The 26,994-nt window shown below is 42.2% G+C and overlaps 1 protein-coding gene across 9 annotated transcripts in view; it reads right to left on the bottom strand.

Annotated features, from left to right (window-relative positions):
• Positions 1-911: 911 nt before the first annotated feature.
• PTPRC (protein tyrosine phosphatase receptor type C) overlaps positions 912-26,994 on the bottom strand; it is a 118,811-nt gene continuing 92,728 nt past the window's right edge. For all 9 annotated transcript variants that reach the window (XM_053250019.1, XM_053250022.1, XM_053250021.1 and 6 more), the window contains 16 exons: positions 23,435-23,544; positions 22,003-22,093; positions 21,792-21,868; positions 21,300-21,336; positions 19,885-19,982; positions 18,549-18,674; positions 17,487-17,644; positions 16,968-17,103; positions 16,140-16,289; positions 15,706-15,796; positions 14,076-14,206; positions 10,480-10,614; positions 9,260-9,382; positions 8,019-8,200; positions 5,352-5,487; positions 912-2,672 (listed from right to left, as the gene is read on the bottom strand). In XM_053250019.1, coding sequence (XP_053105994.1) covers positions 2,394-2,672; positions 5,352-5,487; positions 8,019-8,200; positions 9,260-9,382; positions 10,480-10,614; positions 14,076-14,206; positions 15,706-15,796; positions 16,140-16,289; positions 16,968-17,103; positions 17,487-17,644; positions 18,549-18,674; positions 19,885-19,982; positions 21,300-21,336; positions 21,792-21,868; positions 22,003-22,093; positions 23,435-23,544 — 2,060 coding nt within the window. In that variant the 3' untranslated portion in view covers positions 912-2,393. The remainder of the gene's footprint in view (positions 2,673-5,351; positions 5,488-8,018; positions 8,201-9,259; positions 9,383-10,479; positions 10,615-14,075; positions 14,207-15,705; positions 15,797-16,139; positions 16,290-16,967; positions 17,104-17,486; positions 17,645-18,548; positions 18,675-19,884; positions 19,983-21,299; positions 21,337-21,791; positions 21,869-22,002; positions 22,094-23,434; positions 23,545-26,994) is intronic.

Raw genomic sequence — 26,994 nt, forward strand, 5'->3', positions numbered from 1 at the left:
TTTCTTTCTAACAGCAGGGGGTATCTATCAGGCAGCTGAGAGGATAGCTTGCTTTTTATGTAAATCACTGCCTGCCTATCAGGCTCTGTATTGTAATGTTAATAAATTGTAATGTAAATGGATTTACATTCTATACATGCCTACTTAGAAGTAAGCACTGTTGATTTCAATCAGATCTCGCAAGTAAGTGTGTACAGAATTGCAGCCTTAACTGCTTGTTTTTGTTGTTATTCTGCTGTTAATATGTCAAGGAAAATGGTCAAAGATAGCCACCCCCACCCCCACCAACTATTGTTGGTAGATATCAAAAGCCAATACAAGTCAACTGGAAAGTGCACCTAATTTGCATAATATGCAAATTATCTGCAAGTCAGTTTACATAATATGCAGATTATGGCGCATGGATTTGGAGAGCCAGAATATGGCAACCCTAGCTGCATGTGTGTGTGGTGGGGAGTTTGACAGAGAGAGAGAGCATACATACACACCCTGAAGGAAGCGGTGGGAGCGCTGAAGGCTCCAGCAGTGCTGTGGCATTCCTCTTCTACCCCCACACAGCGCCACAGGGAGCCTGGTGCCGCAGCCAGCCGTGGGAGGTAGGGAGCATGCTGCTGCAGCTGCAGGGGAGAGGCCACTGCCTGTGAGTATACCTATGTCATAGGGTCACCTATGCTCTCCCTACACCACTGAGGAGCTTGAAGCAGCGTAGGCAGCCTGGAACCTGCATTACACTGCACAACGTGTTGGCCTTTGACGGTTAAAAGCCTACCTTTGGGATTCTTGAAAACTTTCCATATATGATATCATTTATGTAACAAGCATTTTTTCAACCCAGCTTCTTATAGTTAACATCAACACTTTGTATATCTCAGAATAATGCTTAAAAAAACAAAAACAAAACAAAAAAAACAAACGGATACATTATTTTTATTCGGCTTGAAAATAAGACTCAGCTGGATGCGAAATTGTCACAACTGTAATATATTTTTTAAAAATTATCATATCACATGAAGCAGCATTTCAGAAAGAGTAGCATATACAAAAACCAAGAGGAAGAACTCTTGTAAAACCAGTTCTGTTCAAGTCAGAGAAAAAAATAGATTATCAAAAGCAGCTATACTAATATGTAGAATTAACTGAATAATATTTATCCGGGTAGTTTAAAAAAACAACAACATTCACTGTTGTTACCTTAGCAAACTTGCTGACCATCCAAAACTGAAGCATCAGGCGAATTTCTGTGAACATAGTGACATCCTGAGGCCAGCTCTAGAAATGCATGCCTTAGATTTTATCCAGATTTTGTCTCGTAATGCCCATTGTTTGATTTCTGTGCCCTTGGTTGGTGCTATTCCAGTTTATACATTGAATCTACCACATTTATCTTTGCTTGATGAATGTTCACCGATTATATTATAGTTTATCATATTTATTGTTTAGGCATTAATACAGTTACAGAGCTCAGCAGGGTCACAACTTATTCAGTTTAGTTCCATATAAAGCAATGCTCCATGTATGTAAAGGAGATTGTTCTTTGTGTTCTCCACAGTGACATCAGAGCTGCCAAATGTACAGTAGAAGCAATGGATCAGGGATTCTCTCTCACACACACATGCACACGCACGCACACTCTCTCTCTCTCTCCCCCCCATCACCATAAAATTATTATGTAATTACTCTGGTCTGGATCCTTTAGGCACACCCAAGGACTTGGGCATGCCCAGTGGGATTCTTGAGTTTGTTTCCTTTGAACATCAGATTCTCATGTTATATCTGAAGTATATATTTTTTAAGGTCCCTGAGTTTCAGCATTGGCTTGCCATGGGTTTTGAATGGCCTATTAGAGAAACAGAAGTTCAAAGTGCCTTTGCACATGTGGAACTAGTTGCGCCGTGCTTTGGCCTGTAACAATAAGTAAATCACAATAAGAAAAATAGCCTGGGCTTAGTACAGTGATACCAGCACTTCCATGGGATCTGAAAACTGGTAGTTTCTATCTAGTCAGCCCAACATTTTTGTTTCTTGTTAAAAACGCAGAAACAAGTAGTTAGTTTTTCTTTCCTCTTTTGCTGCTATATAAAAGACAACATACAGTTTAAAAACATGAAAGACTACAAATTATACCAACCGATTCAAAATGGCCAATCTACACACAAACACACACAAAACAATTCACAGTGTGCTATAACTATCCGTGAGATTCAAGCGGCCTATTCCATGACGTACCGTGGGGGAAACAATTGCTTCCGGTTTGTTTCATATCTTTTCTCTACAGAAAATAGAGGTTGGGGTGGTGAAGGAAATGCCGATTTCTTGTTTTGTTTTTAATTTACTGCCAAATGAAGCAAGATAGCATGTACAAATGGTTTTGTCTGGAAGGGTTCAAAAGGTTTCTAGGCACTTTCCATTAAAACTGGATTTCTGGGTCCATTAGAAGAACTTTCTGCTTCCCTAGAGCCATCCTGGGGTTTGGAATCTTCATGCATTTCCACATCACACGTGGTTTCTTGAACTGGGCAGGAGAGCTCAGTGCTAATAGAGTTAGCCTCCTCTTCTTTCTCCTCATTATTTTCAATATTGATTTTGTGCTCTTGGCATTGGTTTTTCTGCAGTTGTCCATTCTGGGCAGGATACATGCTAGCAACAGCATCATACAGAAACTGGTAATCTTCCTAAAATGGGGGAAAAAGAAAGGAAGGAAGAAGTTGTATATGCAGAAAAGCATCGGATGCTCTTCTTCTTCCCTCTAGCTATTTCGCAGAGTGAGACAAAGAAGGAAAGCACAAAAAGGTAGAAGAAAGGCAAGGGTCAACATGATGTACCATGAAGCACTGGCATTACTGACCCACCAGACAGGGGCTAAAATTGAGCAGATGGGCTCAAAGAACTCGGGGCCCCCAGCTCCCTCCCTCCCTATTTTTTTCATTATCTCCCTCACTCCAAGGGGCTGCCAGGGGGAGGGGCGAACATGAGCCCCCACTCTCCTCTAGCTACACCCTTGCCACCAGAGCTGTGAAAGCAAGTCCTGGCAGGGTTGAACAGCAGTGTAGTTGAACAATTGCTTAAAACTGTGCGCAGGCACTTGCGCTGTGAAACTTCTTCCATTGTTTCCAATGGAAGTAGTGTGGAGGAAATGCCCATATACTGTCTTAAATAGTTGTGCAACTGCCCACCTCCGCAACACCACCAGGGCTGGCTTGCACATGCATGGCAGACTCTGGTGGGTTGGAAATGCCAGCATTCTTGTGCAATATGTCAGTCAATGAGTAGTGGGCTTACCAGCCTACCACCATCTATTATTTATAAAAGCCCAGCAGGTGCAAATCAGCTTTCAAACTGTGCCGTTCCCTGGCTTTCAAACTGTGTGCCAGGGAATCCTGGGGTTCTTTATCAGGAATTCTTCAGGAAGATGATCAGTCATGGTGGAAAAGCTTCCCCAAGAGACAGCTTGCCCACCCAGAGGCGTAACTAGGGAAAACGGCGCCCGGGGCAAGCACTGAAATGGCGCCCTCGCGGCCCCAACATACTACATTATACTTAATTTTTTCCTCACAAGTGCCCGCCGCCACTGCCAAGCCAGGCCACTGACTGGCCACCAGGCGCCAGCAAAGCAATGGGGGGGTGGGCAGCGCGGAAGGGACCGCTCGTGAGGGAGGGGCTGCCGACACGCTCCCTTGACTGCTGCAGCGCTGCTGCACTGAGCAGGAAACATTTGTATTAACAATTAAAAAAAAAAATTAGAAATTTTTTTGTCATGGCGGTGCCCCCCACGTGACCAGAAAAGATGGCACCCGGGGCACGTGCCCCCCTGCCCCCCCTGTAGTTACACCTCTGTGCCCACCACTACCTATTGTGCACTGTAGCATGCAGCTATAGGGAATTAAGTATTGAGGTCAAAGCCACAGTTCATGCAGGTCAAGAAAGACCCAATAGGCCAGGTCAGGGCCCCACATGCAATGAGTATGTGGGCCTTAGCACATGTCATTAACACATGTCCCAAAACCCTCTGCAATAGGAAGTGCCTCCTTGGCAGAAGGGTTTGTTTGTATATAACATTAATATCCCACCTTTCACCAAGGGCCTCAAGGCAGTTAACATATAAAACATTAAAGTCAACGAAATCAAAACAGCAATACAAATACAACAAATAAGGATATCAGATAAAACTGTAGGACTAACCCAGATTAAAATCAGCAGATAAAGAGCTATTTTAAAAGGTCATCAAAACTATTAAAAGCCATTAAAGGCATAAGCAGTGCCATTACCTGGCAACTTTTTAAAAAATAGAAAATAAAGTTCCAGGGAGTGTCATAGTTTAGGCCTCATAAACCCACCCCCCTCTGGTACCCTACCACCTAGCCTCTGAAGGCAGAGAGCACCTGTAGAAGGACATCTGAAAAAGTGTGCATCTGGTAAGCAGGTTTCGGTGGGAGAAAGCACTTGAAGAGGGAAGGATTTTCTGAAAGGTAGGCAAGTATGTGCAGGGAAGTAGGAAATTTTTTTGCTAATCTCTCCCCCCCACACCTCAAGAGATGCTCTTTGTCTTCCAGGAATATGTCCTTGAGGGTCACAAATCTTCAGGGACATATTCCTGGAGCACTTCATGAGGCAGAGGAGATCAGTGAAAATTGCTCCCCCTCCCCTGCATGCTCATGCTGCTCAGAAAGCCTCTAACTGTGTTAAGAGCAGTGTGTCTCTATGAAAATGCTGTTCCTGCTGCATCCTTGGACAGCTGCTCTGGATTTCAGCCATTTTTAATTGCTGCTAGAAGGTGTGGAAGCTGAGCTCCTGATTCTTATTGGTTAGCAAGTGGTGACCAAGGACAAGAACTTCTCAGTGGTAGTGCCAGATCATGGAATGCCCTCCCTAGAGACAGAAAGGAACCACTGCAAGCACTCTTTTCTCCTTTGAGCAGAAGTTAACAATTTTGTTTGAACATTTGGTGGAGGAAATAGTATGGACTCTTTACGGTTACTGATTTGCTGCTGTTAATTCTGCTTCAGCTGATACTTTATTTGATTATTATATTTTTATTCCTTTATTTTTTTAAATCAATCAATCAATCAATCAATCAATCAATTTATTTCAGTCATTGACCAAAAACATTTACAGTTACTGATTTGCTGCTGTTAATTCTGCTTCAGCTGATACTTTATTTGATTATTATATTTGTATTCCTTTTTTTTTAGTCCATCTTAGATACTTTGGGCAGAAAAGCAAAGTATAAATATGTTTAAATCAATCAGTCTCAATCCATGTACTAGATTATAGTGATACTAAATAAATGGTCTCTTAAAAATAATAATGGTCTTTTTTTTAAAAAATCCAGTTATCCAACACAATATACTTACAAAAGAGGAAATCATTCCTGTCCTGGCTTTACGGAGAGATTTCACCACTTGGAAAACATCGATTACACCTTCTGTCTCTGCACTGTCCAAGAGATTCATCAAGGCACAGAATACTCCTGTTTGCTGGGAACCATCCCTTCAAAACAATATTCCAGAAAACCAACAGTGTTAACAATATGACAGAAAATACACCACCTTAGAAAAGTATGCTATGATATTTCGTAAGTTCAGACAACAAATACAGTGCTAAGTGGCAGTGGGGACACATTGCCCCACGCCCCACTATGTGTTCAAACTAGCAAGCCAGAGTGCAATGTCAGTAACATAATTAAGGTGGGATGATAGCAACACCAACCCTGAGTATAACTTGTATTGAACTGCAACATGGACAGCAAAGGGACATATCTATATATATATATCTTTCTCCTGGGTGTGCCTTCGAATGTGCGTCCTGGCAGCCCAGCTGATTGGCTGGGCGGCGAGGCACCTGATTGGCTAGCGCACCCAGGAGAACTGGATGGCCGGGCGGCGGCGGCGAGGCCCAGCCCGCGGATGCAAGGCGGTGGGCTCAGCTGCAGCACTCGGCCCGGCAGCCTGGGCCTGCTCCCGCCTGAATACAGGGACAGAAGGTGGGGGTGGGGGAGAGGGGAGAGGGGGCCGCCTACCTCTCTGGCAAGCGATGGCAGTGGGCCCGGCGGGCCGCGAAGGCAGCACTTGGCGTGGCAGCAGGCCCGGCCATGGGGGTGAGGTGGCAGCGGGCCAGGCCACGGAGGGGCTGGGCTCGGCTGCGTAGGTGACTCTTGGCCAGCCATGGGAGGCTGGGGTGGGAGGGAACCGGGCAGTGGGACTTCCCTGTTCGCCTCCCAAGAGGAGGAACGGCGGTGGGGGGGCCATTTTTGGCTGCCCGCCTCCTGGTAAAGAGACTAAAATAAAATGCAGGGGAAGGAGAGCGTAGGGGGGGGGGAAGAGAGCATGGGGGAGGGCAAGAGAGGACGGGGGAGGGAGGAGGGCAAGAGAGTGTGGGGGAGGGAGGGGAAGAGGGGCAGGAGTGTGGGGCAGAAGGGAGGGAGAGAAGGGGAGGGAGAGTGAGGCAGGAGGCAGGGGGGGACAGCCAGCCCCAAAGACCACACAAATGTTCTGTGCAGGTTGGCTAGCTGAAAATTATTACAATAACATTAGACAAGTCATTCTTTTCTTTTCAGCATGTTCTCAATTTGTTTGATTAAAATCCAGATAGCAACTGGCTAATAAGGGCAGTGGGCTAAGCTTAATGAGGGCAGTGGGCTAAGTAGAATTGCACCATTTATCTTCTCACTGGCCTTGAAACTACAGCCTAACACAGTTTAGCACATTCAGTCACTGAATACTGACAGGAAGGAAAGTTTTAAACGTATGATAATATCTCTCGCCAAAGGTTTCTGAGAAAACTTAGCATCCATAAGAAAAGAAGACAGCTTCTCTTATGGTTTAGGGACTAGTTAAAGGAAAGCAGTAAGTAAGAATAAAGGGAAAACTCTTGCAGTCGAAGGAAGAAAGGTCTCCCAAGAATCTGTACTGGAACTGGCAGTATTCAATTTGTTCAAATGTAATCCGGAGTTGGGGTGAGCAGTGTAGTGGCCAAGTTTACTGATGATACTAAATTATTCAGGATGGTCAAACCCAAGGAAACCTGTGAAGAGCTCCAAAAGGAACTTTCTAAGCTAAGTGAATGGGCAAGGTTCAATGTCTTTCAGGGGGAGTGTGACTCATCCAAGACCCCATCCCACAACATGACTTTGGTCCCCATGCACCACGTTTTGTTTGGTTCCAGCTTACCGGGGCATTTGAGTTGTGCACCCCTGCTATTAGGAAAGATGAATGTGTCAGAAGCTTTTTACTACAGAAGAAGAAAAAAAGATAACGGATTGGGGTGGAGGGGCATGATAAAGGTCTATAAAAATCATGCACGGTGTAGAGAAAGTTCACAGAGATAATCCTTTCTCCCTCTTCCATAATACTAGGAAGTATAGTCATTCAGTGAAATGGTCTGGCAATAGACAACAAGCACTTCTTCACACATAGCCACAGGATGTCATGATAGACACTAAATGACTCTAAAGGGGGATTGGACAAAGTCAAGCAGGGGAGATCTATCAACAGCTATGATAGTGAATGGAATTTCAGGTTCTGAGGCAGCAGTATGCCACTGAATAACGTCCATCTTCTTCTTTATGCCTTTAATTCTTTTGATCTTGGGACTGCAGGTTTCCAAACTGCAGTTAAAGAGGCCTATTGTCTTCATACCATCCTTGTGGACTTCCTGGAAACAGGCTGGCTGCTGTGGCCACTGATCAGGTTAGCCACTGATAGACCTTTGAGCTGGTCCAGCAGAGCTCAATAGCAGTCAGCAGGTTTTCGGAACAGCAACCCCTGAACAAGAGCAGTTTATCTGACCAGTTCCAATTTCTGCAGCACAACCCTCCAAGGAGCTAATTCATTCTTCACCCTGGTGTAGATTCTCAGGAATGCAAGGCATTCCTGAGAATGGGTGGCATGTAAGCTTGCCCTGGGTGTTAAACCATGATGCTACTGTGCAGTGTGTTAATCAGCTCAAAGCAAAGATGAGAAAAACCAGACCAAATCAAGCCTTTAAACATGCTAATAATACCCCCACAAATTTACACCCACCGGCAGTGAACAACGAGTGGAACATTCTTGCTGTACAGGTTGGTTTCTTCTGTTATATTTGGTGTTGGAAGCTTCTGTTTGAGATTCTGGATCATGGTGACTAGATCTTTGGGGTTCTCTGGAAGAACTGAGCTGTTCCATTTCTGGTACTGATAGTGAAACACTGTACGGGTTTCTTTCCTCTGCAAGAAACAGACACGTAAGGACCATTCACATGTTATGTTCAACACTGGTACATGTGTACAGTGTACACTGTATCCAGGCTCACTTCCACACCACATCGTGTGCCATTCTGGAAGAACATCCAGCCCTTAAAAACAGAGACTGACAGGATGCACAAGGTTCTGGTGATGGGTTCTGGCTATGGTGTGAACCACGTTTGGGCTGCTGTGGATGCCTAGGCAGTTCCAACACTTTTGAGAACAAGCGGTTGCGCAAACTATGTTGCCACAGTTTCTGCCATTCACAACAATGAATGAATCTCATGTTGTAGCAAAATTTTGTTACATCGCAATTAGAATTCGTAAGTTCATTGACTGATGCTAAAGTTAATGACTAAGTTAATGTTGAATGCTGGAATTTATTGTTTGTGTTGTTGTTTTGTTTTGTCCATTGTCCGTAAGTAAAGTATCTATCTATCTAACAATGAATGCGCAGGAGACAGACAATAGATTTTAGGAGAGCTGAAAGTGACTCTCCTAAAATCTATTGTCTGTCTTCTGAACATGTGGGACAGGGTGACTTCAATAGCTATGTAACTTATTGTTCCACATGGTTTTTGAAGACATATCATAATATAAGAAACTGGTCTCAGAGGTGTAGCTTCATAAGTGAATGAGAATATGTGGTGCTCAAACTGTGGGATAATCTGTAGAGGCGCCTTTAATGAAATCCACAAGCCCCTAACTCTCCTGCCCCCCACCATTCTAAATACAGTATCTAAGAGTCTGGAACAAAAGGTAAGGGTCACATGCCCACCGCCTCATAAGCACTGAGAGCAAGATTCTGCCCTCCCCCATTGTATCATTCACAAGTTTAAATATTTACAGTTCATCAGAATTGCCAAATCATATTAAGAATTCATAGCAACATCCAAATACACAAAAGAATGCAAAGCTGGCCTCAAAGCTTGATATCTCTATTTACCTCTCCCCCCCCCCGCTTTCTTTAAACTCTGGGGGATACAACAGAAAAAATGGCATTTGTGTGGGAGAGAGATTCAGTTATTATGAACCATTTACCTTTCCATGTGTTAGTTCAAATGCACGGATGGTGTAGCTGGAACAACAGTTTGTGTCTTTTAGATCAACGGTGAGGCCATCATATGTCTTTTTCCCCTCTCCCCAATATTGTGCACTCAGTTCCTAGAAGTGAAGAAAGGCTAAATCAAAGGTTTCCAAACTGCAGTATCAGCAGTTTTGAATTGGAAGAGTGAAGTAAGCAGGTACTCACAAAAGAAAATACAAGTAGCTCTGGAACTGGATGCTCAAGAGAATCAAATCATATATCATTTTTTGATTGACCACGAAGGACAAGCATAAGCTTTTGGTGTGAATGAAGAATAGGGGCCATATACTTGAGGAAGCATAGTGATGATGGCGTATGCTTCTAAGAGACCAGATACCTCTGGGTCATTTGGGACCTTGGTAGATTGTCCCCCTCTATTTAGATACCCCTGGCAGCACTGAGACCTTTGCTATGCATGCAAAGCAAATTTGTGTTGAAATATAGCAGGAATAGTGATGGCAACATAATTCAGAGATCACACTAAGAAAACCAATGTTGAAGCCCAGGATTCATGCAGATCAGCAGCCATTGGGCATTTAGAGAAGGGTTCCCAACCCTAGGTGCAAGTCCCATGTATTCAAAAGGTAGTATTGCCATGTTAAGTGTGCGTAGGAAGCAACTTTAGAGTGATTAATGGAAACTTACATAGTGAGAAAAAGGCACTTCCTATATTTCCACCTGTGCTTTTCAAATAATTTATTTACTGAAATATGTGTGGTGTTCTGAACACATGAAACATATCAGGTCTTCCCAACCCCGGCTTCACAGATGATGTTGGACTACAACTCCCAGCTTCAATGGCCAACCACTGTGGCTAGGGATGAGTCCAACATGTTGTAGTCCAACATCATATGTGGAGTCAAGCTTGGGACCTGATTTAGAGTATATGTTTCAGTATATAAATTATTTGCAAAACACAGATGGAAATATAGGAAGTGTCTTTTTCTAAATAGATAAGTCTTCATTAATCATTCTAAAGCTGCTATCCTATACACACATACATGGGATGTACTTCTAAGTAGACAAAGCCAGGACTGGCTTACATATCTTTTTCAGCAGATATATCTTTCAGATTTGGAAATCAGAGTTCCCTTTCAATTTAGATAATCAGAATTTTAATAGTCCTCTGTACGAGACGCCATGTCTACCTATAGATTGACAGAGATCAACTTACTTGAGTATCATTTTTCAGCTCAGTCAACATAACAATAACTTTCACTTTTCTTTGATAAACCATGTTCCAGAAGTCACCAGTGGTTTCTGGGAGTGGCCCTTGTGTTGCTATCATTGCATTTTGAAGCCAGTAGCCCTGTAAAAATGGAATCCAAGATAATTCCTAAGTAATTATTTTTTTAAAAAAAATCATAATTCATCAAGGGATTAAAGCACTGTTGGAGCTTTCCTCTATGTAATAAAGACTAAATTAAGAAAACTAACCCGTGGTGAAGTATACATTCATCCAGTGTTCAGTTTGGGGGAAATCAGAGGGAATTAAAAAAAGTAAGACTATATTTGGGTTGATATAGCTCTTAAAATCCAGACGAAATGATCCAGGACTAAAGGATTCAGACTAAATGAAACATCTGCTCTGTAATAGGGATTTCAAATAGAACTGAAAATTTGTATGGTGAGGTGTTACATCTATTCAGTCTTGCTTTACGGAATGAAAGCTTGGACACTTAAAGAACAGAATATGAACAAACTAGAACATTTCAAGCTCTGGATATATTGACGTATATTAAGAATATAATGAGTAGATAGAATTACCAACGAGGACGTTTTGAGAAGAATGGAGAGAGAGAGCTAATTAACATCATTAAGAGAAGAAAACTTGATATCTCGGCCATGTTATCATAGGGGAAAAATACTCCTTACTGCAGTTAATCATGCAGGGAAAGATTAAAAGGAGAAGAAATGTCAGCATACGAAGAAAATCCTGGCTGGAAAAATTTGCGAGAATAGTTTGGATGTACATCCTTACAACATTTTAGAGCAACGGCATCCAAAGTCAGAATAGCCTTAATGATAGCTAACCTCCAGTAGAAGATAGGACATGAAGAAGAATCTCTTGATATATGGAACCAAAAGGAGTGGGGAGGAAATCACAACATTGAGTTGACACATTACCATTAGTCAACACAATGGGACTCTTACTCCAAAAGGTCTACAAACATTGTGATGAAGATGAAGAGAGATATTATTTTGCATTGATCATAGCAAATGAATATACATCATTTAGAGCAAATATACAATGTTACTGTTCCAATCACAGTTATGTCCTTTAAAGTCCATTGATTTCAATGTGCTTAAATGTCTTCCTTTGAAATTAATACAACATAAAAATGCTAATTTTGGTTGAATCGTGGCCTCAGTAAATGAAATAGATCAATGTATACACCTATTAAAAAGACAAGGGAGGGGCAAGATCCAGACTAAATTTGTTATGACTAAGAGCCTAGAGCCTTTGGATGGGGCTGTCTATAAATGTTATAAAAGAATAAAGAATAGAATAGGAGAGAAGAGAGGAGAAGAGAAGAGACAAGTTAGGCATGGCTAGGTTAAACCCCCATTAATTATAGTGGCTGGCATTTTCACTTACAGTTGTGCACATGCAGCCAGCAAAAAGCGTGTGCACTGCTACCACTTCAGTAGTGCAGATGCTCATGTGGCTGGAGGGGCTGATTTTCATCAATCCCCCCTTCCCCCAGAAGTACTCCATGTGAACTGTAAAGTAGGTGCCTAAGGAAATTAATCCCCTCTCAATATATAATATTATTGTTGATTAACTGAACATAAATATAATGGCTTCTGCCTTCTTCAGTTGCTCTGATGTTATAGGCAAGATACAGTAGCAGCAGTAACAGTTATATCATGTTTGTGATGGAGGGTTCAGCAGTCTGTGATTGGCTGCTCTTAAGATGTCAGGTGTTGTCCTCAAGATCGAGGCCTCCTGGGGCTAGAGTTCTGAGTACATGGATCCAAATGTTCTCTCTTCCTTTCAGTTTCACTGCATCTGATGGCATCTCTGTTGCAGTAGTTAGTAATACATATATGCTAGGTTCTAGCGGCATTCTATTTAATCAGAAATAGAATTCTCAGTTCGATCCACATTTATGCAGACCCCCTGTTAACTGAGCAAAGAGGCACCTTTTTAGTGGTGATTCTCTTTCATTCATTCATTCTTTCTTTCATTCATTCATTGGATTTCTATACCACCCTTCCAAAAATGGCTCAGGGAAGTTTACACAGCGAAATAACAAACAAATAAGATGGCACCCTGTCCCCAAAGGGCTCACAATCTAAAAAGAAACATAAGATAGACACCAGCAACAGTCACTGGAGTCTTTATTGTCAACAGTCTTTATTGAGCATGGGAAGAACAACTGGCACTATCCATCCCCAGCTCAGCATCCCTTCAGTGGCAGTTGCTGGTGTCTATCTTACGTTTCTTTTTAAAATTGTGAGCCATTTGGGGGACAGGGAGCCTTTATTTATTTACTTTATTTATTTACTTACTTCTGTGTAAACTGCTTTGGGAACTTTGGTTGGAAAGTGGTATATAAATATTCACAGTATTCATTGTATTACTTAAACTGATTTTAATAATGCTCATGGTTATACATTAACTTGTCCTGTTATTCCACAAAAGAATTAAAAATACTTCAGTTTTGAATGAAATGGTTATCTATCCATTATCTTTCTCAAATCTTAACATATCAGTTTTAGTGTATGTCCCAAAACCCAAATAACCATTCCAGAATAGTGCAAGGGTTTGTTCCCTCCCCGCATCTATGACTCATGGCAATTCTAGCAACTGTCAAAAGTGTATTATCATTTTTGTATCTTCTCGCAGGATGATAGAGTCAAGAAATCAAAACAGTATAACTAATGGTTCTAGAGGTAGATTATAGCTGGCCATATCCTTTATTAGATCAAGACCTGAGCTCCAGTACGATTTCATCTCAGAGCAGGTCTAATAAATATGAAATATTTCTGTACTTCTTGTTCTACTTTGAGGCCCACAACTGTTTTTGTTTTTCACCCACTTTCATAATCCTCACCAATAAGTCACCAAATGAAACTGGTGGTTATAATCAGAACAGACAAAAGAACGTTCTTCACACAATTCATTATTCTTCACACAGATTTGCTGCCATCAGATGTAGTGATGGTCACTAGATTATATGGCTTTTAAAATTATATGGCTTTAGAATACTTGGAGGATAAGTATATTAAGGGCTTTCAAAATGGAACTTCCATGTCCAGAGGCAGTATACCTCTTAATCCTAGATGCTACATATAAACAATATGGGAGAGCTTTTGCTTTTGCATCCTGTAGATTAGCATCTGCCTAATCTAATCTAAGGTTCTTTGGGATTTTTTTTAAATGAACGGTGGCATTAAAATGTAACAATAATTAGAAATAATGGAAACACGGTGCTGGACTAAATAGACCTGATCCAGAAGACTCATCTTATGGTCTTGCGTGATCTGGGAAAGCAGCCAAAGGCAAATTCCTGGTAGCTGTTCTTCCCTCTCAGAGAGTCTTCCACCACACTTTGAGAACCATGGGTGTAGGTTGAAAGCACTAAGAACCATGTATGCATAAAACTCACTCTTCAAAGTTGTATGTAGTGCCACCTGGCTTCCTACAAACACCACCTCAAAACCCAAATTTCCTGCACTGCCTTTGGCTAATCCTGGAATACTCATTCCCAGCTGTGACCAAGCTTTAGGAACACAAGGTAGTTAAGTTATGCAAACACATACAGTTATAAAGGAAGCATTGATATATCTGTTGGGTTCCTCGCAGTCACTTTCCTCATCAGAGGATGCATTAGAATGTTCGCTCTCTCGGCTCCCCTCCTCTTCTTGTTTGAATAATACTCTGTTATAGTCATCTGTACCGCAAGAAATTCAGAACAAGGGTTCCCATTTAGATAGTTTTGCAGGGATTAATGTCAGTCTACAACAGAACCCAAGTATGCAAAATTGATGACTACTTAAGTCCTATTATGAGACAGCGACACTACACAAAACAACATTTTAACAGGCTAGCCTTTTAGTTTAAAAATCCAACATGGAATAAAATAACGTCATTTGTCCCACTCTACTTTTATGCTCTTGTTCCCTGTAAGCTTAATTCCTCCAACTCTACTGCCCTCAGTAACTCTCAAACTATTCCATCTATTCTGCTGCTCCATATAGCTGGAATACATTGCAGAGCATGGTGCCACCTCTCTCCATCTTCTTTCAAATCCGACCCCCATCTCTATATAAAATGCTTAGGTGGTACATGGCAAGCCCCGCCCCTGCAGCAGCCGCAACCAATGAAAATGCGGGCCTGTGCCTGCTGGAGGAGGAGGAGGAGGAGACACAGATAGGAAGTGGCCATGGCAGGCAGGATGGCAGTGGCAGGGATGTGGCCAGCATGGCATGGCACTCCAGTGGCGCAACTGGCAGAGAGGGGAGACCGAGGCAGGTATGGTGGTGGGGACGGGGGTGGTGAGGATGCAGCCAATGGTGTGTAGTGCTTGTGACAGAGAGGTGAAACCAAGGCAGGGAAGGTGGTGGAGGCAGCAAAAGCTCCTTCTGTGGGCCCTCCTGCCGCCCAAATGACAGTTCGGGTCATTTCTGGCCCATTTCGGGGCTCTCTGCATGTGTGTTAGAGAGGCCCAAAATGGTCCGAAAATGGCCCGATCTGTTATTTGGGTGGCAGGAGGGCCCATGGAAGGAGCTTTTGCCACATCCAGGGCCATCCCGGATGGCAGGGAATGGCTTTATCGGGGGGGGGGGGCAAGGTGGTACGGGGGCACGGATCTACCCATGGGGGTTAGAGGCAGAGAGAACTAGCGTGCAGATGCTCTGTGCCGGCCCAGTTAGTTCCATTTAAACCATTAGTCCCAATCCCAACTGCAACAGTGAATCAGAGAAAACCTCCTCTGAGCAGGCCCATACTCATGAAGGGGAATGAGAGCACCCTCTGCTCACCTGCCCCACCTTTGACTGATTGGAATCCAACATGATGACTGGACTGATTGAATCTAACATGCATGCTAAAAGCTAACATGTGCATGTGCAGACTGCACAATTAATTACTAGTCTTCATTTGGAAATTTGACTTCATGGAAATCAAACTGCATTGATTAGATTCTACATGCAGGGCTTGTATTTCACCATTGCATGATGCTGTGGGAGAGGGGAGACATGCATGCTCTCGCTTTTCTCCATACATGTGGGCTGGATCAGAGAGAGGGTCGGTCTGATCCTGTGCAACCGCATTTGCCCACAGACATCCCTCACTCATCATTACCCCGGCCAGTTTTATTTTTACTTTTTGTGAACCTGCCTAAGAAATTAGAGAATGTGGCTTACAGTTTTCCCCCTCTCAAATACTCACATGGAATAACTGCTGAACTCCTGTTTTTACTTTTATTTTCATCTCTATGGCCAGCTCTCTGTGTCTGCCAATTCTTGTATGAAGGGAGCCTCTAAAGAAAAAGACATGGAAGCATACAGCACACTCCAAATAAAAGCTCTTAAATAAGAAAGACTGAAGTAGAAATATTAAATCACCTCTCAACATCCTATTCCTTTTCTTTACACGCCAAGCAGTTTTTAGCAGTTAAGTAGTTTATTTCACTCCTGGTACTTCTCAATTTCTGCTAGTTCGGTAGCTAATTTCACTTCTAGTGAAAGTGGACATTAGGAAGGGCAGGAGGAAATGTACCTGGCAATAAATTGCTGAGAGGCAGAGTATATATAGCCCGGGCTTAAAACTAAATAATGAACATTTTGCACTAATACCAGAGAGCCCGGAGAAAAGTAATTTACCTGGAATTCAGCTTCCAACAGAGATGACTCAGTGGGAGGATCTCTTTTCTTCAGGTGATTAAGGTAGTTGTGCAGTTCCAAGATGCTGACCTCTGTTTCACCATACTGAACGTATTCAACCAAAGCTTGATGGATCAAGATGTACTGTGCCTAATGTGTCCCAGGATTCCAGATTGTGTAGATTGTAGAAAGGAAAATTTACAGTTAAAGAAATATATGGAAAATTATATACATACAACATTATTGCATATTTATTGTTTTAACTGATTGTTTGCTACTGTTGTGCACTTCCCAGATGTGTAATAATAATAATAATAATAAAATTATTATTAGTAGTAGTAATAAATAAATATCAACAACAACAAACAACATTATATCCCAAGTAAAACTGTTGTGACACAAATTTTACTCTCTTGCAGTCCAATCCTAAACCTATAGAAGTGAAGGAAGCAGAGCACACACAGACATTTGGTGTTACGAGGGAAAACCTGTCCTCTGTTTGAATCAAACAACAGTGTCATACCAGTATTGAAATAATAGCAAACACTGCCTAGCAAATGGTGATGTACTCCAGCATCCTGTGCATTCTTAATGAAGCCAGAGATACTGGCACAGCAAACAGTCTTTTAAAGTTAAAGCATCTCCTAAGAAACAGAGGATGCAATCAAGTTTGAGTCCCGATTCATATATAAATTCAGCATAATAGCACCCTTTTGTTCTGTACTTCTTCTGAATAGCCACCAAATTTAGTTAAGAAAGCACAGAGACACACCTGCGTATCATACAAATGTGTGAGCAAGTATGCTAACTTAAACTCTGAAAATATACCTCTACTTGAACCATAAGGCACCGCTGCCTCCGTAACTTTACGACATAGCCATAAACATCCACTCTTCCTTCAGTCTCCAATCCCTCCAGCATTGCATCAATTCCAATATAAGTTCCAGTTCGTCCAACACCAGCACTAAAAGTTGGGTAATAACAAAGAAAGGGAGGAAAAAATTTGGGGGGATACTGAAGGGGATCAAGTGAAAACAAAGAAATGGAAGAAACTGACATGTTTAGTTAATTGCACTTTTTGGAAGGCTATTTTTCATCTTTTGAGGCTATTTTGAACGCAAGCATTTTACCCTGTTCCCCCTTTTATCTGCATGTTCCTGCAAGAAATGGTTAATTGTGAGGTCTTGGCACATTTTTGTAAAAAACCAGCCTCTTTTTAAACATGTTAATTTAGGTAGCTGTACTTGCAAAATTTGACATAAATGCTAACATTTTATGATTTAGGTTTCTAAGTAGTTGCAGCAAACAGTGATTATGAAAGGGATTTGTTTTCCATTTAAATCTTACCTGCAATGGACCACAATCGGGCCACTAAAAAAGTTGCTTAGAGCATTAACTCTCCGGCGTAGCTTGAGAAGGAGATGGGCATCATCGGGTACTCCGTGGTCTGGCCAACTTGTAAACTGAATGTGGGTCACATCTCTTCCAGTCGTCTTTTCCCTTCTCTGGACAAAGGTGTGTGAATGTAAACATTTATTGTTGCCATGTTAAAATAAAAAATATAGAGGTTATTCACATGTGCGTGAAAAACTGAGCTAAGGGAGCACAGCCTGGTTTGGCATGTGTGTGAACCTCTCTGGGATTGGGCCAGGATCCTGTCAGCAACACAGAGGCAAAACCACCTAAACAGCTACCCTTTAAAACGAGGTTAAGAGAGCAAGCGTTCCCTTAACCTTGTTGTTGTTGTTGTTTTATCATGAGGCAGTTGTGCCTGCCTGCCACACTGCATGGAGCCCAGATGGACCGTGTGGTGCATCCTGGTAGTTCTGGGGTAGTTCACCAACCTTCCCCGCTGCCTGACCATGTTGATAATCATCTGGGCACGCGGGCTGTGCGCCCAGCAACACAAGCAGGATTGTCTGCGAGGAAGTTAAGTATAACCCACCTTCCCTGCAGCCCGCCGGCAAGCCCTTCTCATAGATCATGAGAAGAGGCTCAGTGAGTGAAGAAAAGGTTGAACTGGCTACCTACCAAGACAAGTCCTAGCAAACAGTGAAAAAGGTGACTTACCAATGCTGTCTGATTTGACAGTGCTTGGAGGAAAGTACTGGAAGAATGAGGAACGCCTTCCATACTTGCCCCTCATAACTACTACTATTATGATGACACCTCCTTAGAGGGTTCGCTCAATAATTTTCTTTATATTGCATTACCTACCTTGTTCCTCCAAGAAAAACATCTACTTAGTAGAATAGCATTGTTGGTTCTAATCAAGCTGTTCCTTCAGCCCCATCCCTACTTCCCATTAGCAATATAGAGATTTTTATATTAGCTATCCATCTTAGAGAGTAGTTGTAAGAATTACTGAGATAATGTATGCAAAGCACAATATGTGTTATTCTTACATACATTTGTGATATGCAGCTTCTGAATGGTATAGTCAGGACACACTTTGCATTCATTTATCTTCACAACAATGTCCCCATAAGATGCAGTCTCTTCCTCCTTGGATGGCCAGTATTTGGCACATTTGATCTGTAGAAATAATGAAGGTGATCAAATGCAGAGTCGCATTTGTAAACTTCTCTTTCTCCCTTTCCCCCTCTCTCAGTGAAATAGCAATAGCAATAGCAATAGCAATAGCAATAGCACTTACATTTATATACCGCTCTATAGCTGGAAGCTCTCTAAGCGGTTTACAATGATTTAGCATATTGCCCCCCAACATTCTAAATAGAAATCTAATTCACCCAATTTCGCTCCATTTTTATTCTGCCATTGCACCAATCACAGGGTTCTTGTCTAGTTATCTTTTGCCAAGGAAAGAGGATTTTAAAATGTTCACCCTGGGCTGGACAATACCATCACTGGTACAATTAGGAAGGGGACATGCTGTTGGGACATCTGCCAACACCCCTCCAACGCATCCCTTCATCACATGCGGGGGGGCGGGGCGGGGACGACTGTTGATCTGAATGTCTTCTATACATGCACTCCAAATACTTGCTCAAAGGTCAGTCAGATGAGCAGTCGCAGATGAACTCAGATGAATATTCTCCCCATGTGACAAAGGAATATGGGTGGAAGTGGGGCACTGGTACATCTATGAAGAATGTCTGTTGGGCGCACTCTTGGAGTGGTCCCTTTCTAATCACTTGTGCCAGGGGGTATATAATCTGAACCAGCCCACTGGCTTTTAAAGCATGACCCTCTACACTTTCTGTAAAAGAAAACAATGGGCTACAATTTGTTTGTGTCACACTACTGTAATACTGTTCTGCTTCCCACAGCAAGAGTTTGCTGTGGAACTCTTTCTTTTGTTAGATCTCCTTAGTCCTCATTTCTCATTCCGTCACTGGATAAGGATGAGGTGGAGAAATATGCTTGTTACAGAAGCCTGACCAGAATCAATAGGAGGCTCTAGAAGGAGCCATACATTGGATGTGACACCTAAACAATTCAAGGCATATTGCTGACCAAGAGGGTGGGTTTTCCTACTCCTGGATGAGAGTAGGAAAATGCATGACTCACCCAAAGAATTCTGGATAGTGGTGAAATTATAAGCACAAGATATGGATTGGTTTCACAGATGCCCCACAAAACTTTAGATGGCTTTGTAGATCGACTCAGGTAGTTTTGTGACAGATAAGTGACCCATACATAAAATAATGAATACGTATACTAAGAAAAGCATATAAACTTACATTTTACAGCAACCAACATACAGTGTACATGTTTTTCTTACCCTGTTTCCTTCTTCACAACGAGTCACCATGACAATAATTGTTGCCTTTTGCTCCCAGATCATTCTCCAGAAATCATCTGTTGTCTCATCCTTGGGACCTGGCACAAAGATCACTTAAGTCACTTGTAACTTTTTAATAGATAACTTTTAATGGTAACTTTTTAATTGTCTGGACATAATCCAGACAAAGATAATCACTGTTGAGTCCCATTTGTTTCTTTAAAAACACGTTTGTATTGATTTCTGAATCAAAAATGCCCTTTCTTGGGGTTCCCAGCAGTCTCTCATTAGGTTCATACCTACGTGTGATAGCTTAAGATGCTCCCAGCCAAGTACTATGTATTTCAGTGGGAGAGAAAGATAAGCACATGCTGAGTGGGACCTAAGGGGGCTTTTGATGGAACACATTACATTCATAATTTTAACTGAGTAGAATATATTCATCTTTCTTTAGGAAGATGACTGTTGTTAAAATAAGGCTGCTTCGTAAGTTTCTCTTTCTCTTTCGTAACTTTCTTTTTCCATTTCCCGGTGCTGCTACAGCACCAAACCCAGAAGCACAGCCCGGCTTTTAGTTGAGGTTAAGGGCGCACTGACAGAGATAAGCACCTACAGTGCCTGTGCCCTGGGAGAATCCCCCAGTGCAGGGTTTCTTAACCTTGGGCCCCCAGATGTTGTTGGACTACAACTCCCAGAATCCCCAGCCACAAAGGCCATGTTTGGGGATTCTGGGATTTGCAGTCCAGCAACATCTGGTGGCCCAAGGTCAGGAAACCCTGCCTCAGTGCACTGTGCCGGGTGCGCAGTGCACTGTGGGATTCACAGGTGACTCTCTGTGCTGCTCCTGGCTGTGCTGGCAAACAGAGGCTGGGAGTCATCCATGCTGCTTCTGGCATTGCTGGTCATGAGAGTGTGCTGCTTGCGCACCACTTGGGCTGCAAAGGGTCATCTGGGGGAAGATAGTTTGAACCCTGCATCACCTCCGCCCCCCCACCCCCCCGCCTCCCTGACCATGCATGTTGGTGGTCATGTTAACATCATCCTAAGTGTTAAATTATCATGGATCATGTACTCTTATTTTACACAACAGCAATTTGGATAGAGCAGAAAAGGAGGACACAAAGAATTCAAGGAGGAAAAAATATGTATGTTACTGAACAATATGCTTGGTATTCTAAATGTTGATAAAACTGAATCAAGATTGAAAGAGGATGTTTTAAAAGCTATGACTGTGTGTGCTTTTTGTTGTAGATCTTATACCCAAGTGCATCTGATTTGTTTTACTAGTTTGATAACATAGCCATTAATTTGTTTTGACATGCAGCAATAGCCATACAAAGTACAGACAAGTGTTTTTATTTTCCTGCCAAATTTAAGGTGGGTATGAGAAGAAGAGAAGAGGAAAAATACACTACCTTGGGCAGCAATGTATTTTCTTGGTTCTTTGAAACCCTATAATAGAAAATCATATATTAATACTCTGTGTTTAAATGCTCAGGAATGCTAACATGTCCGTATCGTTAGAGATTACTAGATTATGAACAATGACTGACATCGCCACCAAGTTAGACAAAGTTGAGCAAAGTCAAGTCAAGTTGTGCTAGCACAAAAAGATAGCATAGTTGCACTCAAAAACAAGGCTTGCAAATTGAGTTGTAATGGTTTTGTGCAGGCGTTCCTTTTAAGACAAAGGCGACATGCCTCAGGTTGTGCAATGGTGGTACAAGAGCGAACATGCTTTGTAGTGACACAACACTAATCCAGAATGCAAGCCCCAGACTTAGCGCGAGTGGTTAGCGCAGCAGCCTTGAGCTTGTGCAACAACCTTTGGGGAGCACTTGGTTACTCAGGATGCCAGCCAATGTTTTCACTTTGGCATTGGGAATTTCTTAATTAAACTGACTCACATCAATATGGCTTGCATTTATGTAGTCAGATCCGGGGTCACTGGGTGTTCCGGAGAGCTCCACACGGTTGTAGTCATCTTTTCATGCAGATAATTAGAAACAAAAGTCAAGACAAAGAATATCGCCTTAGGATCTTCACTTCGGTATAATTTCAGGGAAGGGGAGATGAAAAGAAGGGAGGACACGAAAAACTCCTTTTGCAATTACTTACAAGGAAGGATATCGATGTAGCGGTTTTTGTTCTGATTGAAAGTTTTCCGTGCCTCTTTGATAGTGAACTTACTGAAAACTCTGGGAATGCTCTGCAAAGGGCAACATTCACTTAAGTAAATAGTGTTACATGAAGTAATTCTAATTATAGAGAAAAATGTATGAGATATTTAGCTTTTATGCAGTGCAATACAGTACATGTTAACAGAGGATAAAGTCCACTTTTTCTAGTGGGGCTTACTCCCAGGTAAGCTTGCTGCTTAAGACTGTTTGAATAATAATCATGTCAATTAATAGTTGATTTTAATTGTTAATTTGTTTTAATTGTTTTTATCATGCTGTGAACTGCCCTGAGCCATTTTGGAAGGGCGGTATATAAATCAATCAAACAAACAAACAAACAAATAATTGCTAAACCAGTGGTGCATGTTTAATGCTGCATGCCTACAAATACTTATGAGTCCCAGTGAACCCAGTGGGACTATTTTCTGAGTAAATATATATAAGATTGGCCTATAAACCTAACTGATATAGACTTTGCAATCATTTTGTTTTCCATGATGTTATTTTGTTCATTGCATTATATGGTATATCATCAGAAATGATTGGAATGTGAACAGATCTTGAACTGGTAAATAAAGAGAAAGAGGGAGCATTGTTTGGGGGCAGGTTGGTGGGAAGGGTGCTGGGGGAGCTGGTGTGGGGGTGGGGGAGAGTTCCAGTGGAGTTCTCTGTGTGGAGGCAGATTTCAGGAGTTTTAAGAGCTTGCTTCTCCATTTCAGATGGGCTTTTCAAATGTCTGAAATTCTTCTCTGAGGCCAAGCTTGGAGATGTTTGCCACTATCCCCAGTAATTATGCATAGAATATAAAGCTCTATATGTGGAGCTGGGTTAATATCATGTCACCATATCAAGGATAACACCTAGGATGGTATCACTGAAGACTGTGGCATTTACCAAAATAGGCCTTAATATAATCATCAAAATGGCTGTTGTGGAAAGATAGCTCTGAATGTTCCTTAAAGATGAAAACGGAAACTTCAGCTGGTCATGAATTGTTCACATGATTCTTTATAACAGGGGTCTCTTGGAGAAGAGAAGAGGTGCAAATCTTGCTGAGCTGAACAGAAATGCTTATGAGGCCATACATATTTTGGACACATGCTTCACAGAATGGTGACATAATACTTATCAAGCAATGGACCCCGCAAAGATATAAATACTATCAGAATATCTGACTTTTTCATCTGAGGATATCATTCCCCTCCTTCTGGGTCATGCACCTAAACTCTTTGCTTGCAGTCTTTGTTTATGTGTAGCTCTGTATGGCTACGTTCAAGAATTTTATACTCTAAAAGGCTTGGTTTGGAAGCTTTTTATCCCACTCCAAATGATGGCTAGCCATCAATATTTTATTTTAACCAGACACCAACCTGAAATTCATCCAGGAAAAGTCTTCCTTCATCTGCTATTTTTCTCTTATAGGCTTCCCACAACAACTCTGCAGGAATTGGGTCTATATTCATCAGCTCTTTTTCATAATCTTGAGAACATGTAGAAAAACATCCATGTCATTGTGTTTGCTGCTCTTAGGTTATACAGTGTCATTTAATACATTTGTAATACATGCGTAAATGAATGTATTAATTGCAGTAATTGTATTCCTTGAATAAGGTAATCAATTAGGTGACCTCAGTAAAGTGAGGTTTGGAATACACCATCAACTAATTCACTGGAATGATGTATATGCTTTAAGAGCATGCATCACATCATTTGTTTGAATTATGAGCCAGTGTTTTTCCAAACATCACCCTACTGTATTCAAGCAATACAAGGAACCCTGACCTCACGACCTCACGAGTTAAAAATAGAGCTCCGAAAATCAATGTTACCCTTGCAGTTATGATCTAAAGCAGTGTCTATCAGACTTGCTACCTTTCCACATCAAATTGTCTCTGCAGGAATTCGTGCATGTCAGCTACACAAACATTGTACATTGCGGAATATTCTGCGTGCTAGTTTGTGCAGAGCACTGGTCAAGCCTACTGAGCCTCATAGTTGCCCCATATGAATTGGCAGTGCAAGCTGGAACGTATCAAGACACTCCGGCAGTTGTACATTGCAGGAAAAGATCAGTAATGGCCAACTTTCAGGCAAGTCAGCCTGTCATTACTGATCTTCTTATCGAGGAAACCCCTAATAAACCTTCAAGAAACCCTAGGGATCCCTGGAACACAATTTGAAAACCAGCATTTCATAGCAAGTATGGAGTGAAGAAAGAACACATCTGAGCAAAGGAAAAAAAGGATAAAGTTTATTCATAACCACCACTGACTGCCACTTGTTAGCATTCTGGATTCTATATTGATGCCTCACTCTTCCTCCAGGAGTTCAAATGGATACTCCAAGATGTTCTTGCATCCAGCTGCCAATGGGGGCTGCTGAGAGGAACTCTGCTGCTACAAGATTTTTCAAAATGTGCAAGACTAACTTACTTTGAAAATGTTTTGTGAAAAGATCGTGACTGTGGTATGCCAAGCTGAGAGTAGTGCCTGGTGGTGGATCAAGACCCTGAGATGCTAAAAGCGTAGCCTTGATTAAGAACTCCAAATCAAACACACACGGACAACTGTAATCAGAATTGGTCAACTTAGCTGTTATTTTATTTTATTTTATTTTAATTTCTCGCATTTGTAAAGTAAAGCAAAGTGTGAGATCTAGTCAGTGTTGACTCCTGGCAACCACAGAGCCATGTGGTTTTCTTTGAATACAGAGTGGTTTACCATTGCCATCTCCCAGGAGGGGTACAGGATACAGGAGGGGTTTACCATTGCCATCTCATCTTTGAGGAGATTTTACCGGTTCTGGATGGGGTTGCATTCCCCTTGAAGGAGCAAGTACGCAGCTTGGGGGTACTACTGGACCCGGCTCTGCTTTTGGAAGCTCAGGTGGAGGCGGTGGCCAGGGGTGCCTTTGCACAGCTTCGGCTAGTGCACCAGCTGCGTCCCTTTCTTGAGAAGGCAGATCTGGCCACAATTACCCATGCCTTAGTCACGTCACGGCTGGATTACTGCAATGCACTCTACATGGGGCTGCCCTTGAAGAATATCAGGAAACTGCAGCTAGTGCAAAACGCGGCAGCTAGGGTTTTATCCAGAGCTGCCCATTGGGAGCACATCACCCCCATTCTGAAAGAGTTGCACTGGCTGCTGGTTCGTTTCTGGGTCCAATTCAAGGTTCTGGTTTTGACCTTTAAAGCCCTTAACGGTTTGGGCCCAGGGTATTTGAGGGACCGCCTGCTCCCAAGGGTTGCTGCCCGCTTGACGAGGACATCTGAGGGGGCCCTGCTCCGGGTGCTGACAATGAGAGAGGCCCGGCTGTTGTGCACTCAGGACAGGGCCTTCTCTGTTGCTGCCCCCAGATTTTGGAATGCTCTCCCAGTGGCCATTCGCTCCTCGGACTCCATCACGGCTTTTAGAAAGCTTGTTAAAACTTGGCTTTTTACTCAGGCTTTTATATAATCGTTTTTACTGCTGCTTCTGTATGTTTTTACCTGTTGTATTGTTTTAATGTTTGTATTTTATAGATTTTAAATTTGGTTTGTTTTTATGTTTTTAAGCTTAATATTTTTATTGTCTTTTTATTGTATGTTTTAACTTTTGTAAACTGCCTTGGGGTTGTCTTTTAGCGAAAGGCGGTATATAAATGCAACAATAAATAAATAATAATTTTAAAAATCTCCCGTGCAGTATGAGAGGGTGCCTTTCAGCATCTTCCTATATCGCTGCTGCTCGATATAGGTGTTTCCCATAGTATGGGATGGCTGAATTTTATTGTCAATGTTGTTGCTGTTGTATAGATATCGTCACGGAATATAGGCTGTTCCCAGTAAAGTTGCTTTTTGTAATTGGCTGATGGTGATTTCTGTGGTCCCTATGGTATTGAGGTGCTCTTCAAGGTCTTTTGGAACTGCACCCAGGGTACCAATTACCACTGGGATTATTTTGGTCTTCTTCTGCCACAGCCTTTCAATTTCAATTTGTAGAAATTGGCTACAGGTAGCTTGTATTTTTTGCAGATGTTCCAGTGTATCATTCCTGCTACCTTGTCATGCCTTTGTTTGTAGTCAGTCTGTGCGATCTTTTTAGAACAGCTGATTAGGTGGTCCACGATTTCATCTGCTTCTTTGCAAAGGCGGCACTTGCTGTTTGTTGTTGACTTTTCTACTTTTGCTCTTATTGCATTTGTTCTTAGTGCCTGTTGCCATTCTTAAGCCATTGCCAGGTCTTGGTGATGTCTGATTTTCCACTTATATTGTGCAAATATTGACCATATTATTATTATTATTTTTGCCTAAACTTGAATAAAAAGTGCCAGCTGCTTTCTCCTCCTCCCCTATTCCACTGGAGCAAAGTTCTTACCTTTGGTGCTGGGGAAGGTGAAGAGAGCAGCAGGCACTTAAGTTCCAGGTAACTAGCAGCACACTTTTCTGGTAGGGACAAGGACTGAAACTACAATTTCCAGCATCCTCCATGGGGTACAGATGCTATTTCCAACAAATGATACAAAGAGCTTCAGTTTCCTGCCAAGGATACTGAGAATCATGGTCCCAGTCCCCAGCCCTGCTGATAAAGATGCCACTGAGGCTCTAAAAGTACTTATTTACATTTCCTTTCCCAGTGCCAAAGATAAACACTCCACTTTGTCAGAAAGAGAGGGGAAAGGGAAGGCAGGAGAGGGAGGGTAGTAGTGGCTTGCATGTAGTGCTGGCCTCCGCCTTCAGTGAATTTGGTCTGGCTGATATTCTCACACATGGATTGTGATGCTGTCTCCTGTAGGAGACAGGAGATTTCAGGATCCAAAATAGATGAGTAGCTATATGAGATGCAATCGAACAGATATAAGTGAGAGGCACACAGGCCCCACTCACGTGCTCAAAGTGGGCTGCAAGCTCATCTTGATTCTGCTCACAGGCATTTGAGCAGGAGAGTTC

The sequence above is a fragment of the Hemicordylus capensis genome, chromosome 4 (genome assembly GCF_027244095.1).
Source record: "Hemicordylus capensis ecotype Gifberg chromosome 4, rHemCap1.1.pri, whole genome shotgun sequence".
NCBI lineage: Eukaryota > Metazoa > Chordata > Lepidosauria > Squamata > Cordylidae > Hemicordylus > Hemicordylus capensis.